Raw genomic sequence first — 16,970 nt, forward strand, 5'->3', positions numbered from 1 at the left:
TGGTCTGTAATTCCCAGGATTATCCCTATTCCCTTTCGTGAACAAGGCAATAACATTTGCCACCCTCCAATCATTTGGCACTACTCCAGTAGAAAGTGAGGACACAAAGATCTCCAAAGACACCTCAATCTCTTCCCTTGCTTCCTGTAGGAACCTGGGGTATATCCCATCTGGCCCAGGGGATTTATCTATCCTTGTGTTTTTCAAGACTTTCAGCGCATTCTCCTTCTTAACATCAATCTATTTGAGCATATCAGCCTGTTTCACGTTGTCCTCAAATGACAAGGTCCCTCTGAGTAGTGAATACTGAAGCAAAGTCTTCATTTAGGACCTCCCCTATCTCCTCCAACTCCAGGCATAAGTTCCCTCCAGTATCCCAGATCAGCCGTCCCCTCACTCTGGCCACCCTCTTTCCTCACATATGTGTAGAACGCCATGGGGTTTTCCTCAATCCTACCTGCCAAGGCTTTTTCATGCCCCCTGCTAGCTCTCCTAAGTCCATTCTACAGTTCCTTCCTGGCTACCTTGTAACCCTCTAGAACCCTGTCTGATCCTTGCCTCCTCCAGCTTAAGTTAGCTTCCTTCTCCCTCTTGCCCAGATGTTCCACATCCCTTGTCACCCAAAGTTCCTTCACCCCACCATCCCTTCCATGTCTCAGTGGGACAAACCCGTCCAGCACTATCAGCAGGTGCTTCCTAAACAACTTCCACATTTCTATTGTGCATTTCCCTGAGGACATCTATTCCCAACTTAGGCGCCCCAGTTCCTGCCTAATAGCATTGTAACCCCCCCCCCCTCCCCCCCCTCCCCCCCAAGTTAAATACTTTCCCAGACCATATGCTCCTATCCCTCTCCATTGTATGGTAGCAGTCATGGAGTAGTGATCACTATCACTGAAATGCTCTCCCACTTAGAGATCTGACACCTGGCATGGTTTGTTGCCAAGCACCAAATCCAATATGGCCTCCCCTCTCATCGGCCTATCTACGTATTGAGTCAGGAACCCTTTCTGAACCCATCTGACAAAAACTGCCCCATCCAAACTACTTGCACTAAGGAGGTTCCAATCACTGTTAGGGAAGTTGAAGTCACCCATGTCAAAAACCCTATTATTTCTGCACCTTTCCAAAATCTGCCTCCCAATCTGTTCCTCCGTCTTCTCTGTTGCAATTTGTCAAGCATTTTGTAAAGTGATACACTCCCTGCTATCCTTCCCAAAGTGTGATGCCCAGGATGGAGCACAATGCTGGAGGTTTTCTAACGATGAAACACCTCACTTTTGTACTGGACATACCAATCAATAAGAACAAAGAGCAAGGAGAAGTACATCATAGGAACAGGCCCTTCGGCCCACCAAGCCTGTGCCAGTCATCATGCCTAGTTAAACTAAAAATCAAACCTTCAGTCCTTATTCATTCCATATCCCTCCATTCCCTCCTTATTCACTTAACAATCCAGATGCCTCTTAAATGTAGCCAGTGTATCTGCTTTCACAACCTCATCTGGCAGATGTTGCAGCTTCCTGCTACTCTCTGCATGAGAAATGTCCCTCGAACATCTCCCTTAAACTTTACCTTGAACCCGTGCCCCCTTGTAATTGAAACTTCAACTGTGGGAAAAAGCCTCTGACGATCGACTTATCTACGCCTCCCATAAATTTGTAGACCTCTATCAGGTCCCCTCTCAGCCGCCATCTTTCCAGTGAAGACAATCCTAGTCTTTTTGACCTTTCCTCAGAGCCAGTGCCCTGAACCTTGACAATGTCCACTTTCCCTAGGCCAGGGTACATCTCATCAGGATGTGGTTAGTTCTTCTGTTTTGAATGTGAACTTCATTTTTTTTCGCTGTCTCTGAATTATGATTTCTTCCACTTTTATTGTGACATCATCAACACCCCCTTTATCAGTGAAGATTTATTCATTCAGGACCATCTCAGTGTATGCTCAACTTTCACAAGGAGATCTACTCTCAGGTTCTCTAGAGTGTCCTTTTACAATGTCAATATTTATTTAGAAAACCCTTTGAGGCCCCTTTTGAGTTAACCAACAATCTGCTCTCTTCCCTTTTATTTGTCCATCTTATTCCCTTTATTAGTTATCCTCTGTTCTTCTTTATCTTCTTTAGCTCAGTTCTCTATTATAAGCTTTCATCATCTTTCTTTTTCAACGTTATTTTAATCTCTCATATTTTTGTCATTCAGTTTGTTCTTGATGTGTTTTCTTTCTCCCTTTGCTACTCTCTGTGCTCTCTAAAAGCCTCCTGTTATTGAATGACTGTGTTGGGTACCAATGTTTAATTCCAGTTCAACCTAGACCAGTTCCAGTTAGCAGGTTTCGAGAGTCGTACAGCATGGAGACAGACCCTTCAGTCCAACTAGTCCATGCCAATGGGGTGGCACAGTGGCTCAATGGTCAGCACCGCTGCCTCACAACACCCGGGACCCGGGTTCGATTCCAGTCTTGGACAACTGTCTGTGTGGAGTTTGCACCTTCTCCCTGTGTCTGAGTGGGTCTCCTCCCATAATCCAAAGAGGTGCAGGTTAGGTGAATTGGCTCTGCTAAATTGCCCATAGTGTTCAGGGATGTGTAGCTTAGGTGCATTAGTCAGAGGTAAATATAGGGTAGGGGAATGGGTCTGGGTGGGTTAGTCTTCAGTGGGTCGGTGTGGACTTGTTGGGCTGAAGGGCCTGTTTCCACACTGTAGGGATTCTATTCTAACTATGCTTCCCAAACTGACTAGAACCACTTGCCTGTGTTTAGCCCATATCCCTCCAAACCTTTCCTATTCATGTCCTTATCCAAATATGTTTTAAATATTGTAACTATACCTCATCCACCAGTTCCTCTGGCAGTTCATTCCACACTTGATCCACACTCTGTGTAAAAACGTTGCCCCCCATGTTTGCACCATAAAAAATGTGCCCTCTAGTTTTAAACTCCCCCACCTGAGGGAGAAGACCCTTGCTATTCATTTTATCAGTGCCCCTAATGATTTTGTAAACCTTTATAAGGTTACCCCTTAACCTCCCACGCTGCAGAGAAAATTGTCCCAGCCTATCTTTGTAACTCAAACCCTCCATTCCTGGCAGCACACTGGTAAATCTTTTCTGAACCCTTTCCAATTTCATAATGTCCTTCCTAAAACAGGGCGACCAGAACTGCACACAGTACTCTAGATGAGACCTCACCTATGTCGTGTACAACCTCCTGTATCAACTTGATTGAATTGTCCTTTTACATAATATTTCCAAGCCTGATTATATTATGATCACTGTTGCCTGAATGCTCCCTCACTGAAACATACTCCATCTGACCCACTTCAGTGTCTGGAATTGGATCGAGTCCTCCCTTATTGGGTTAGAAATGCATCGGTAAAATGGTTTTCATATGTATTTTGAGAACTTACTGTCCTGGGCTATTTTCAGAATAATTGAAGTCATCTCCAGTGTTATCACGCCTGTGTATTTCATGCATTCATCTGTGCTTCCCGATGTCCTGTTCATGTTCTCTGCCTCTCTTTGAATCATTGCATTTGAATCACTTCCTACATTGTTTTGTGTGACTCTTTAAGGAGCTATTCCACTGTTCTCCCCTTTGGCCATCTTCTACCCTCCGTGACCTTGCACTCATTCGAAAAGTGTGCCCTACGTTTCCTCTCTCTCGATAAATCGCCCTTGTCCTCAGTGTCCTACCCTGACTTCCTGACCCCGGCAACAGCTTGTACTTGTTGAAATGGTCATCCTTGAGTTCACGCTGTGGGGTAGAGGGGGCTTTCAGCATCTACTGAAGGGAAACCCACAAACTGCATTGGCACCATTCTACCATATTGGATTCAACCTCTTCGGGGAGCAGTGACCTCCCAGGAACCTCTTACCATGAAGGAGCCTGTTACTCCCTACCTCTCAGGAAAAGTGCGGCTTTTTTCCTCCTCCATGCTGGGCAGGTGTGGAGACGGTGTAAGGATTGGGCTAAAGAGCGGGAACAGATAATGTTGCTTGTTATCTCAATGAGCCCCTTGCCTTTCTTGCAGCCCACGTCAATCCATCCAACACAGGTAGGAGACAGGTTGCTGCAGGAGGAGCTGGCACAGACTGTAAGTACATCACCTGGGTGTGTGCTCAGAGCGACCGATGACCATCCAGAGTAGTAATCCAGCTTTTGTCCGGTGGTCCCCGGATTTGGAAATTGCGCAGCATCAGCACGGTTTGGCTGTAACCACATCCACCGCAAAGAAGCTGACCCACTGGGTGTTCCTGCAGAAGGGAAGGCCCAGTGACAAGGCTGCTCTGGAGTAATATGTACTTCAGGAGAATAGTACAAAGCTTTGTCAGGGAGCCAAGGGGTCACTGTATGAGGGGCAAGTGCATCGAAAACAACCTGCCTTTAAACTGAGCCTGTTTGTGGCTTCTCCTGATGGCAGTGAGCTGCCTTCTTGAACCGCCGTGGACCACGTGCCGTAGTTAGACCCTTAGGGAGCAATTTCTCAGGACTTCGGCCCAGCGACAGTGAAGGAATGGCGACGTATTTCCAAGTCAGGACAGTGAGTTGCTTGGAGGGGTAATATTGCCATGTATCTCAGAATTGCTACGGTGTGGAAACAGGCCATTCGGTCCAACAAGCCCACACTAACCCTCCGAAGAGCATCCACCCAGACCCATCCCCCTATCCTTTCCCTGTAACTGTGCATTGCCCATGGCTAATCCACCCACACTACATACTTCTGGGCACTATGGGGCAACTTAGCATCGTCAATCCGTCTAACCTGCACACCTTTGGATTGCAGGAGGAAACCGCAGCACTCAGCAGACACGGGGAGAATGTGCAAACTCCACACAGGCAGTTGTGCGAGGGTGGAATCGAACCTGGGTCCCTGGTGCTGTGAGGCAGCAGTGCCAACCTCTGTGCCACCGTGCCTCTATCTGCTATCTTGGCGGTAGGGGTGGGCAATAAATGCAAGCCCCAGCCGGTGATGCCCATGTCCTTAGAGTGAATAAAAAAGGCAACCTAAAACACGACAGCCAGAAGGACCGCTAGAAAATAAACCAAAATTGACATCAAACTTCACAAGAAGATACAAGGATAGATTTGAGAATCTTAAAGGATGAACATGAGGTACAAAGATAGAGGTTTAGGGTGGCACTTTCAGAGATCGTTGTTATGAACCAGACCAGACCCCCTCAAAATATATGAAGAAAGTAGTTTAGACCCTAACTTTTTTTTTATTTTAACGGTAAATATGAAGCGTTGTGTTCCACATGCAATTGGTTTGGTCAAACTACTCAACATTAGGGAAAACACAATTTATTCAAACGCTGTAGTTAAAGTACAACAAAATAAAGAAGAGCTTGGAATAATTTAACTGCATTGGAAGTCTTAACAGAATAATAGATAGAATAACTATTACTAATTAACTGTTCCAATATAGTAACATCCCATAAACACTTTCCTTGGCAAATTCAGAAAATAGATTTGTCTCAGATGCTGTTCTTCAATCCAGGAGGAACGAACATCAAAAGACAATACTCAGAGAGAGAAAGAAAGTACAGCAGCTGGGAGAGATTCACTGCCTTCCAACCCTGCTGAGACCCCAGAAACAACTGCTGAAATCTTAATCTAAAAATCCTGGATCTGTGAGAACTTAACCACACCCACTCAGCCTGCTTCTACTATTCTAACTTCACAACAAAAAAAAACCCCACGGCCTCATAAATTGTTTATCTTCACATCGGCTGGTCTGCGCCGTCCCCCAATCTCTCTCTGTAAAAGAAACCAGGACAAAACACACCTCTTAAAGTCACAGCATTGTTACATCACCAGAAGGCACAGACACCAAGAGTATAGCAGTGGAAATTAGAGATGTACAACAGGTCAGAATGAGATGGATCCAGAGTTCTCAGTGAGGACAAGCTGAGGACAAGGAAGAGAACCCTGGGCCATGAAGGTATCTAACTGTCATGGTGCACATTTTAAATTCAAGGCAGTTGCTCTGGATTTCCACCGACTAAATTGGTGTCGGGTAAATAAGATGAGAAAAATGAATGTATGTCTCTAAGAACGGTCTGAGAGAAATCACAGAATTCCGACAGTATGGCAGCAGGCCATTTAGCCCATTGATTCCACACTGACACTCCAAAGACCACTCTACCCAACCCACCCCCACACCCATAACCCAGCATTTCCCACCTGACCTACACATCCTTGGACACGATGGGGCAACTTGGCATAGGCAATCCACTTAACCTGTACCTTTTTGAACTGTGGGAGGAAACCAGAGCACACGGAGGAAACCCACGCAGACACAGGGTAGAACATGCAAACTCCACACAGTCAGTCGCCTGAGGCAGGAATTGAACCCGGGTCCCTGGTGCTGTGAGGCAGCAGTGCTAACCACTGAGCCGACGTGCCACCCACATTTTGTTTTAAGATTCATTCTTGTAAACCTCCTTTGGATCCCCTCCAACACCAGCACATACCTCCTTTAGTTTGATTAGATTACTTACAGTGTGGAAACAGGCCCTTCAGCCCAACAAGTCCACACTGACCCTCTGGAGAGCAACCCACCCAGACCCATTCCCCTACATTTACCCCTTCCCCTAACACTACGGGCAATTTAGCATGGCTAATTCACCTGACCTGCACATTTTTGGACTGTGGGAGGAAACTGGAGCACCCAGAGGAAACCCACACAGACACAGGGAGAATGTGCAAACTCCACACAGACAGTCGCCTGAGGGTGGAATTGAACCCAGGTCCCTGAGGCAGTGAGGCAGCAGTGCGAACCACTGAGCCACTATGCTGCCCCCGAATGGGTCACCACTCATGGGGCATTGGCACCGGTTATTGGAGAAATGGCAGCTCTACAATTAGATATTCTTGAACCATGTTGGGACCATTGTGCAGATTGTGTATCGAGAAGGCTGATCTGATTTTAACCTGAACTCTACATTCTTGCATATCCCCAGTAATCTTTCAGTCCTTTGGTAATCAAGAATATATCTACCTCTGCCTTAAAAAAAATTGAAAGATTCTTCATCAATTGCCTTTTGAGGAAGAGAATTCCAAAGACTCTCAGCCCTCTGAGAGATAAAAAATAGATGTGGAATGGTATTAGAGTATATCTGGGAGTGCAATGTGTAGAATGCACCAGCAGGTAAGGCCAGAAACTGTAAAAACAGTAAAAAAGCAAAATCAGTGCTAAAGTTTCTGTATCTGAGTATACTCAGTCTTCAGAACAAAATGGATGAATTATTAGCACCGATGGGAGTAAATTTGACTGGACTGGTAGACATTACAGAGTCATGGTTGCAAGGTGACTAAGGACCAGTATTTCAGGTTCAATATTCAATATTTCAACTTGCAATAGGGTGGCACAGTGGCTCAGTGGTTAGCACCTTCTGCCTGACAGCACCAGGGAGCCAGGTTCAATTCTAGCCTCAGGTAACTGTCTGTGTGGAGTTTGCACATTTTCCCTGTGTCTGTGTGGGTTTCATCCGGGTGCTCTGGTTTCCTCCCACAGTCCTAAGATGTGCAGGTCAGGTGAATTGGCCAGGCTAAATTGCCTAAGAGAATTCCAAAGACTCTCAGCCCTCTGAGAGATAAAAAATAGATGTGGAATGGTATTAGAGTATATCTGGGAGTGCAATGTGTAGAATGCACCAGCAGGTAAGGCCAGAAACTGTAAAAACAGTAAAAAAGCAGCTCAGGGGTAAATGTAGAGTAATTGGGGAGGGGGATGGATCTGGGTGGGTTACTCTGTGGAGGGTCGATGTGGAATTGTTGGGCTAAAGGATCTGTTTCCACACTGTGGGGATTCTGTATTTTTAAAAAAATTCAAGGTACTTGACACTTCTGGAAGACAGAAAACTCGGAAAAGATGTTGGGATAACTCTTCGCGTTAAAGATGCTGTTAAGGCAGTAGTTAGAAATGGTCTTAGTTTGAAAAAGCAAGATGCAGAATCAATTTTACTTGAGAACCTACTTTGAGAAAGGATGTACTGGCACTGGAGGGGGTGCAGAGGAAGTTCGCTGGGTTGATTCTGGAGTGAAAAGAGTTGGCTTAGGAGGAGAGATTGAAAAGACTGGGATTATAGCCATTGGAATTTAGAAGAATAGGAGAAGGGGGAATCTTACAGAAACACTTAAAATTATGAAGAGAATAGATAAGGTAGAAGCAGGGAGGTGGTTCCCACGGGCGGGTGAAACTAGAACTAGGGGGCATAGCCTCAAAATAAGGAGGAGCAGATTTAGGACTGAGCTGAGGAGGAACTTCTTCACTCAAAGGGGTGTGAATCTGTGGAATCCCCTGCCCAATGAATCAGTTGAGGCTTCCTTGTTGAATGTTTTTTAAGGCAAAGATAAAGAGATTTTTGAACAGTGAAGGGATTAAGGGTCATGGTGAGTGGAGCTGAGTCCGCGAAAAGATCAGCCATGATCTTATGGAATGGTGGAGCAGGCTCTAGGGGCCAGGCGGGCCTACTCTTGCTCTTGTTTCTTATGCTCTTATGTAACTTTGACAGAGATAAGCAATATGAAAGGCAAGAGATCCCATCTGGGAGTAGTTTTTGGACCCCTGTAAACATTATTTATGGTGGCACGGTGGCTCAGTGGTTAGCACTGCTACCTCACAGCACCAGGGACCCGGGTTCGATTCCCTCCTTGGGCGACTGACTGTGTGGAGTTTGCACATTCTCCCCGTGTCTGCGAGGGGTTCCCTCAGGTGGTCCAGTTTCCTCCCACAGTCCGAAGATGTGCAGGTTAGGTGAATTGGCCATGCTAAATTGTCCACGGTGTTCACGGGTGTGCATTAGTCAGGAGTTAAATGTAGGGGAATAGGTCTGGGTGGTTACTCTTCAGAGGGTCGGTGTGGACTTGTTGGGCTGAATGGCCTGTTTCCACACTGTAGTGATTCTATTAAAAAAATTCTAATCGGAGTATACAGGAAGAGATAAGTCATAGAGATGTACAGCATGGAAACAGACCGTTCGGTCCAATCTGTCCATGCTGACCAGATATCCGAACTCAATCTAGTCCCACCAGCCAGCACCCGGCCCATATCCCTCCAAACCCTTCCTATTCATATACCCATCCAGATGCCTTTTAAATGTTGAAATTGTACCAGCCTCCACCACTTCCTCTGGCAGCTCATTCCATACACGTACCACCCTCTGTGTGAAAAAGTTGTCCCTTCGGTCCCTTTATATCTTTCCCCACTCACCCTAAACCTATGCCCTCTAGTTCTGGACTCCCCCACCCCAGGGAAAAGATCTTATCTATTTATCCTATCCATGTCCCTCATGATTTTATAAACCTCTATAAGACAACCCCTCAGCCTCTGACACTCCAGGGAAAACAGCCCCAGCCGATTCAACCTCTCCCTGTAGCTCAAATCCTCCAAACCTGGCAACATCCTTGTAAATCTTTTCTGAACCCTTTCAAGTTTCGCAACATCCTTCTGATAGGAAGGAGACCAGAACTGCACACAAGTAGATTAGTAAGATGCAGCAATAATGATGGGAGATTTTAATTTACATGTAGGTTAGATGCATCTTATGAAAGGCAGCTCGGAAATTGAGTACAAATGTTTTTCAGGACCATTTCTTAAAGCAGCAGGAAAGAGACAATTCAAGCCTTGGTAATGTGCAAGTAGATAGACACTTCCTGGGTGTTGGGGTGCGGTGGAATGTCTGAAAAATTGGTGTTGAGTCAGGCCAAGAAGAAGCCCACAGCTGTAATGGACGGAGGGTGGGTTAGGTAGATTAGGACAACCTGACCGTGCTAGCAATACCAGAGTGCCTCAATATCCCAATAACTTAAGAAATAGGTGTAGGAATAGGCCATTCGGTCCCACACACTTACCCCATATTAGATCATGGCTGATCTGTCCTAGGCCTCAGCTCCTTGTTTGAGCCTGCTCCTTGTAGCCATCGACTCCCCTGATGTGTCAAAATCTCCTCTGGGAATACTTTCAGCCCCCACCCACCCTCTGGAGCAAAGCATTCCGGACATTTTCCCTCATTTTTCCAAACTCTCACGGGCGAAGGCCTCAACTTGTGGAACCACTATTGACAAACCTGCCCCTTGGTCCTAGGAATCTGCCTCGTCAAGCTCTTCCAAACTGCCCCTGGCACTGGGATATCCTTTCTTAAATACGGAGATCAAACCTGTAAACACAGCCTCACTAAACCCCTGTACAGTTGGAACACAACTTCCCTATTTTTAAACTCCAAACCACTGGTGAATTTCCACTGACTTGCTGCACCTGCATGCTAACCTTTTGTGTCTCTTGTGCAAGAATACCCAGATCCCTCTGCGCTGCCCTGCTTTTGGGATCTTTCTCCAGTGAAGTAATGGTCTGCCTTTTGATGTCTTTTACCACACACTCTGTGAAATTAAGTTCCATTTTTGTCCCCTTGTGGTTTGGTTAGAGAATAGAATCCCTACAGAATGGAAACAGGCCGTTTGGCCCAACAAATCCACACTGGCCTTCTGAGAGGTAGCCCACCCTGACCCATTCACCTACCCTCCATTTTCTACATTTAACCCTGACTAACCTAACCTATGGGCAATTTAGCCTGGCCAATTCACCTGGCCTGCACATCCTCGGAGGAAACTGGAGCACCCGGAGTAAACTCACGCAAACACGGGGAGAATGTACAAACCACACAGACAGTCACCCGAGGCTGGAATTGAACCCAGGTCCCTAGCACTGTGAGGCTGCAGTGCTAACCACTGAGCCACCGTGCCGCCCCTCGGTCATGTTGTGAAGGAGCAAACTGCCCCATGTTGCCCCATCCTACACGAGGCAGAGTGCGTCCTGTGGGTACAGAGTTACAGATCATGTCGTTGCTAAAACACTACAATCAAATATAGACTATGGATTAACTTTGGTAGTCTAAAGAGACCCCACCCCTTCCCTTCTATTCCTCTCAGCCACCTACTGGATTCATCCCTCCCATCGACCAACCAGGTCGGACCCTCTACCTGTCTCCACCTATTCCCCCTCCCCTTCCCCCCCCACTTCCTCACCTCCCACAACCCCCAGTTTATCTGCAGCTCCTCTTTCACCCACCCTCCCACCCCAGTCCTGAAGCAGAGTTATACCTGAGACATTGACTTCCCCACCTCCTGATGCTGCCTGGCTTGCTGTGTTCTTCCAGCCTCCTGCTTGTTTAGCCTGGAGAGAGCAAGCAATAAAAGTGTGCAGGTTCCATTACCAGAATTAAGTCACATTGGTCTGCTTGTTTCTCACTCACCGTCTCACTCCATATTATACTGTATATCTCTGTCCATCCTCACCTATCTCACTGCAATCCATATTTCAATTTCTTTTATCATGTGTTGGACCCTTCACTTTGCCCCCCTCTCTCTCTTTCTCCATCTCCTCTTTCCCCCCGTCTCCTCTCTCTCTCTCTCCTGATCACATGGACCTGAAGATGGACAGAAAGTTCACTTCCAGCTGGTTTGCCTCAAACTTCACTCAGAGTGAACAAGATGACGATGGTAAAGTGAGTGAAATAAAAAAAGGCAGCAACTGCGTAGAGGGAGAGAGAGAGAAAAACAGAATTACCGTCTGGAGTTGGGTATTTCACACAACCAGCTCCCACGCCCAGTGAGGGGATGAATGAACATTTATTGCCTCTCTCTCTCAGACAGGACGGAAGATTTCCCAGCGTGTAGTCCACATGTCGTTATAAAAGAGCACACAGCGGCTGACTGGAACAAAGGCTGAGGTCCCCTGGAATGCATTAGAATGAGTATGTGAGACAGTCCAGGCATCTCTGTAAGCTTGAGGTCACTGAGAGGACAGTTTGCAAGCTATCCTGCCCAGTTTCGTCTATCACATTGAGGGCAAACTTACCATGGAGAAGTATATTTGCAATCAATATTCCTTGCAGGACTGTGGGCCTTCTGTGAATTATCTCTATCTCTCTCTCTCTCTCTCTCTCTCTGTAGGTACAGAATCGTGCTACAGGTCAATGGGAGGCAATAGCCCTCCAGCACCAAGACCCCCAGGGCGGACCTTGTGTACGGGCTTAGAGAGTGAGTGTTGATGGGTTGTTTTACTGGGGGGCTGGATTGGGGGGATGGGCGTTGCAACCACACAACGTGAAACTCTGACCATCTCACCATGGCGGATCTCCTGCAAGGTTTTATCGCCTTGTTAGAGTTTGCTCATTGGGTGTAAGTCAGATCAAATGATAGCCTGTCAATGAAACTGTTAAACATATAGAATATGGAACTGTTCAACACAGTACAGGCCCTTCAGCCCTTGATGTTGTGCTGGCCTTCTATCCTACCTTAAGGTCAAACTAACCTCCATACCCCACATTTGACTATCATCCATCTGCCTATCCATTAAGTGTCCCTAGTGTATCTGACATGACTACCACTGCTGGTAGTGTATTCCACACACCCATCACTCTCTGTGTAAAGAACCTGCTTCTGCCATCCCTAAACCTTCCTCCAATCACCTTAAAATTATGCCCCCTCATGATAGCCATTTCCACCCTGGGAAAAAGACTCTGGCCATCCACTCTATCTGTGCCTCTCATTATCTTGTACACCTCTATCAAGTCACTCCTCATCCTTCTTCACTCCAATGAGAAAGGCCCTAGCTCCCTCAACATTTCTTCATAAGACATACCCTCCAGTCCAGGCAGCATCCTGGTCAATCTCCTCTGCGCCCTCTCTAAAGCTTCCACATCCTTCCTGTAATGAGGTGACCAGAACTGAACACAATATTCCAAGTGAGGTCTAACCAGGGCTCTGTAGAGCTGCAGCTTAACCTCAGAGCTCTTAAACTCAATCCCTCTGCAGCAGGAGATCGCTAATAAAAATCACTATACCCTTTCAGGAGAAAGGTCACATTATCTAAACAATGTCCACAATTCATCAATCGCATTATAGCCAATTTGTGTTGATGAAATGTGCGTTATAGCAGAACAACCTGTATTTTGTTTTATGTTGTGTCTGTGAAATACCTTGGTATGTTTCATTGCATTATATAAATAAATGACTTGTACATAGAACATAGAACAATACAGCACAGAACAGGCCCTTCGGCCCACCATGTTGTGCCGAACATTTGTCCTAGCTTAAGCACCTATCCATGTACCTATCCAATTGCCGCTTAAAGGTCACCAATGATTCTGACTCTGCCACTCCCACAGGCAGCGCATTCCATGCCCTCACCACTCTCTGGGTAAAGAACCTGCCCCTGACATCCCTCCCATACCTTCCACCCTTCACCTTAAACTTATGTCCCCTTGTAACACTCTGTTGTACCCGGGTAAAAAGTCTCTGTCTATCTATTCCCCTGATCATCTTAAAAACCTCTATCAAGTCACCCCTCATCCTTCGCCGTTCCAATGAGAAAAGGCCTAGCACTCTCAGTCTATCCTCGTACGACCTATTCTCCATTCCAGGCAACATCCTGGTAAATCTCCTCTGCACCCTCTCCAAAGCTTCCACATCTTTCCTAAAATGAGGCGACCAGAACTGCACACGGTACTCCAAATGTGGCCTTACCAAGGTCTTGTACAGCTGCAACATCACCTCACGACTCTTGAATTCAATCTCTCTGCTAATCAACGCTAATACACCATAGGCCTTCTTACAAGCTCTATCCACCTGAGTGGCAACTTTCAAAGAGCTATGAACATAGACCCCAAGATCCCTCTGCTCCTCCACCTTACTAAGAACCCTACCGTTAATCCTGTATTCCGCATTCCTATTTGTCCTTCCAAAATGGACAACCTCACACTTGACAGGGTTGAACTCCATCTGCCACTCCTCAGCCCAGCTCTGCATCATATCTAAGTCCATTTGCAGCCGACAACAGCCCTCCTCACTTGTAATGTTGCACTTGCCCGAAAATCAGTCTGACCCTATTCTAAACATTAGGTCCAAACTTACATTATTCCTGTTTGTTTCCAGTGATAATGTTGAGTGTGTCTCCTTTAGCTGGATTGCAAGGCAAGAAAGAACTGGTATGTTTATGAAGTACTCTGTTCCCTTCTTACCAGTTGCCACTCATGTAGAGACCAACTCAAGCAACCTTTTAGGATGTGAAGGTAAAATGATAGCAGTTAGACAAATGAAGTACAAATCAATGAACAATACACACAGAGCAATTGAAACAACGATTTAGGAGGATTTTAAGATGGATTTCAAGCAGGTTTTAGATGTGTAGAGCTAAATGGAGAAGGGAAGGTTTTAGTAACCAGAGGCAAGGCTAAAGTGTGAAGTACAAATAGCAGGAGTGAGAAAATTGAAGGGTGCATGAGTGATTAAAGGTTGGAGGAGTCTTACCAAGCAAAGTATAGCAGCAAGCCACCTAAACAGGCATTAGGTCAAATTTGGAAGGATATTAATAAATTGAAGAGGGTGTGGAATAGATTTACAAGGACGTTACTGGGACTGGAGGGTTTGAGTTTTAAGGAGAAGCTGGATAGGCTGGGACTTTTATCACTGGAGCGCAGCAGGCTGAGGGGGTGATCTTATAGAGGTGTATAAAATCATGAGGGACATAGATAAGGTCTTTTCCCTGGGCTAAGGGAGTTCAAAACTGGAGGACATATTTTTAAGGTGAGAGGAGAAAGATTTAAAAGGGATCTGAGGGGTAACCTTTTTACACAGAGGATGCTTCATATCTGGAATGAACTGCCAGAAGAAGTGGTAGATGCAGGTACCGTTACAATATTTCAATGACATTTGGACAGGTACATGAATAGGAAAGGGTTAAAGGAATATGGACAAAATGCAGGCAGGTGGGACTAGTTTAGTTGGGAAACCTGGTCAGCATGAACAAGATGGATTGAAGGGTCTGTTTCCGTGCTATGCAATTCTATAAATAACACCATACACCTGTAACAACCCTATCAACTTGGGTGGATCAACTTTGAGGGATCTATGGACATGGATCCCAAGATCCCTCTGTTCCTCCACACTGCCAAGAATACTGCCTTTAACCCTGTATTCTGCATTCAAATTCGACCTTCCATAGTGAATCACTTCACACTTTTCCAGGCTGAACTCTTATCTGCCACTTCTCAGCCCAGCTCTGCATCCTGTTAATGTCTCGTCGCAAGCTACAACAGCCCTCCACCAATCCACAACTCCACCAACCTTCATGTCATCAGCAAACCTACTAACCCATCCTTCCACTTCCTCATCCAAGCATTAATAAAAATCACGAAGAGCAGAGGACCCAGAACCGATCCCTGCAGAGCACTATTGGTCTCCGAGCTCCAGGCTGAATACTTTCCATCTACCACCACCCACTGTCATCTATGGGCCAGCCAATTCTGTATTTGGACAGCCAGGTTTCCCTGTATTCCTTGCCTCCTTACTTTCCGAATGAGCCTACCATGGGGAACCTTGGTAAAATCCATGTACACCACATCCACTGCTCTATCTTCATCGACCTAAAGTGAGCTCTGATGCAAATTTAACAGAACCGAAAAGATGTGGGATATCAGCCCATTTTGTCCGGCTCCCAAGTACACTGTCCCCTATCACTGACACTCTACACCCCCATTTAACCCCCTTCCCCACCCCATGTACATTCTCCCCTATCACACACCCACCCATTTAACCCCTTCCCCACTCTATGTATACTCTCCCCTATCACACACTCTACCCACCCATTTAACCCCCTTCCCTACCTCATGTACACCTCCCCTATCACACACCCACCCACCCACCCATTTAACCCCCTTCCCCACCCTGTGTACACTCTCCCCTATCACACACTCTACCCACCCATTTAACCCCCTTCCCCACCCTGTGTACACTCTCCCCTATCACACACTCTACCCACCCATTTAACCCCCTTCCACACCCCATGTACAATAGATTAGATTAGATTAGATTCCCTGCACAATAGAAACAGGCCCTTTGGCCCAACCAGTCCACACCGACCCACCGAAGAGTAACCCATCCAGACCCAATTCTCTCTGACTAATGCACCTAACACTATGGACAATTTAGCATGGCCAATTCACCTAACCTGCATATCTTTGGACTGTGGGAGGATACCAGAGCACCCAGAGGAAACCCACGCAGACACGAGGAGAATGTGCAAACTCCACACAGTCAGTCGCCCGAGGCTGGAATTGAACCTGGGACCGTGGTGCTGTGAGGCAGCAGTGCTAACCACTGAGCCAACGTGCTGCCCTTTTTAAGGGAATGTTAAGTGGCCCCTGAGAAGATGGTGATATGATTACACAATGTCAGCAGGTAATTGTACAAGGGAAATCATGTTTGACCAAGCTGTTGGTGTTTCCCTGAGGATGTAAAAGCATTGGTTGATGAGACCAAGTGAATTTTGTGCATTTGGGTTCAAAGACGATTTTCAGTAGAGTGGCTCAGTGGTTAGCACCACTGCCTCACAGTGCCAGTGACCCGGGTTCGATTCCTGCCTCAAGCGACTGTATGGAGTTTGTACCTTCTCCCTGTGTCTGCATGGGTTCCTTTGGGTGCTCCAGTTTCCTCCCACTGTCCAAAGATATGCAGGTTAGGTGAATCAAACATGTCAAATTGCCCATAGTGTTCAGGGAGGTGCAGGCTGGGTGGGTTAGCCATGGGAAATGTAGGGTTACAGGGATAGGGTGGGATTTCATGGGTCTAGGTGGGATGCTCTTCAGAGGATCACTGCAGGCCCTGGTGGGCTAACTGGCCTGTTTCTGTCCTGTCGGGAGTCTATGATGATAGTAAGATGCAAGACAGGATGGGTATATAAAAATTAGTGCTGATAGAACTTGGATAATATTAGCTTGAATGGATGAATTGGGTAAAGGACAGAAACTGGAGATGAAAAGTAAACAGGCCGTTTCTTGCGTTGGCAAGCGATAGCGAGTGAAAAATCATCATATGGGTCTCAACTCTTTATCATCTATGGTCAGTGGCTTAGATGACGAAATGAATTCCCAAGTTTGCTGGCAAGACAGAAAGGGACTGTTAAAGCAGGC

The 16,970-nt window shown here is 46.3% G+C and overlaps 1 protein-coding gene across 1 annotated transcript in view; it reads left to right on the forward strand.

The window, feature by feature from the left end:
- LOC140479345 (pre-B-cell leukemia transcription factor 1-like) overlaps positions 1–16,970 on the forward strand; it is a 97,231-nt gene that overhangs the window by 46,963 nt on the left and 33,298 nt on the right. Inside the window, exon 6 of the mRNA XM_072573254.1 lies at positions 11,953–12,039. Coding sequence (XP_072429355.1) covers positions 11,953–12,039 — 87 coding nt within the window. The remainder of the gene's footprint in view (positions 1–11,952; positions 12,040–16,970) is intronic.

This window comes from Chiloscyllium punctatum, chromosome 7, assembly GCF_047496795.1.
Source record: "Chiloscyllium punctatum isolate Juve2018m chromosome 7, sChiPun1.3, whole genome shotgun sequence".
NCBI classification, from domain to species: Eukaryota; Metazoa; Chordata; class Chondrichthyes; order Orectolobiformes; family Hemiscylliidae; genus Chiloscyllium; species Chiloscyllium punctatum.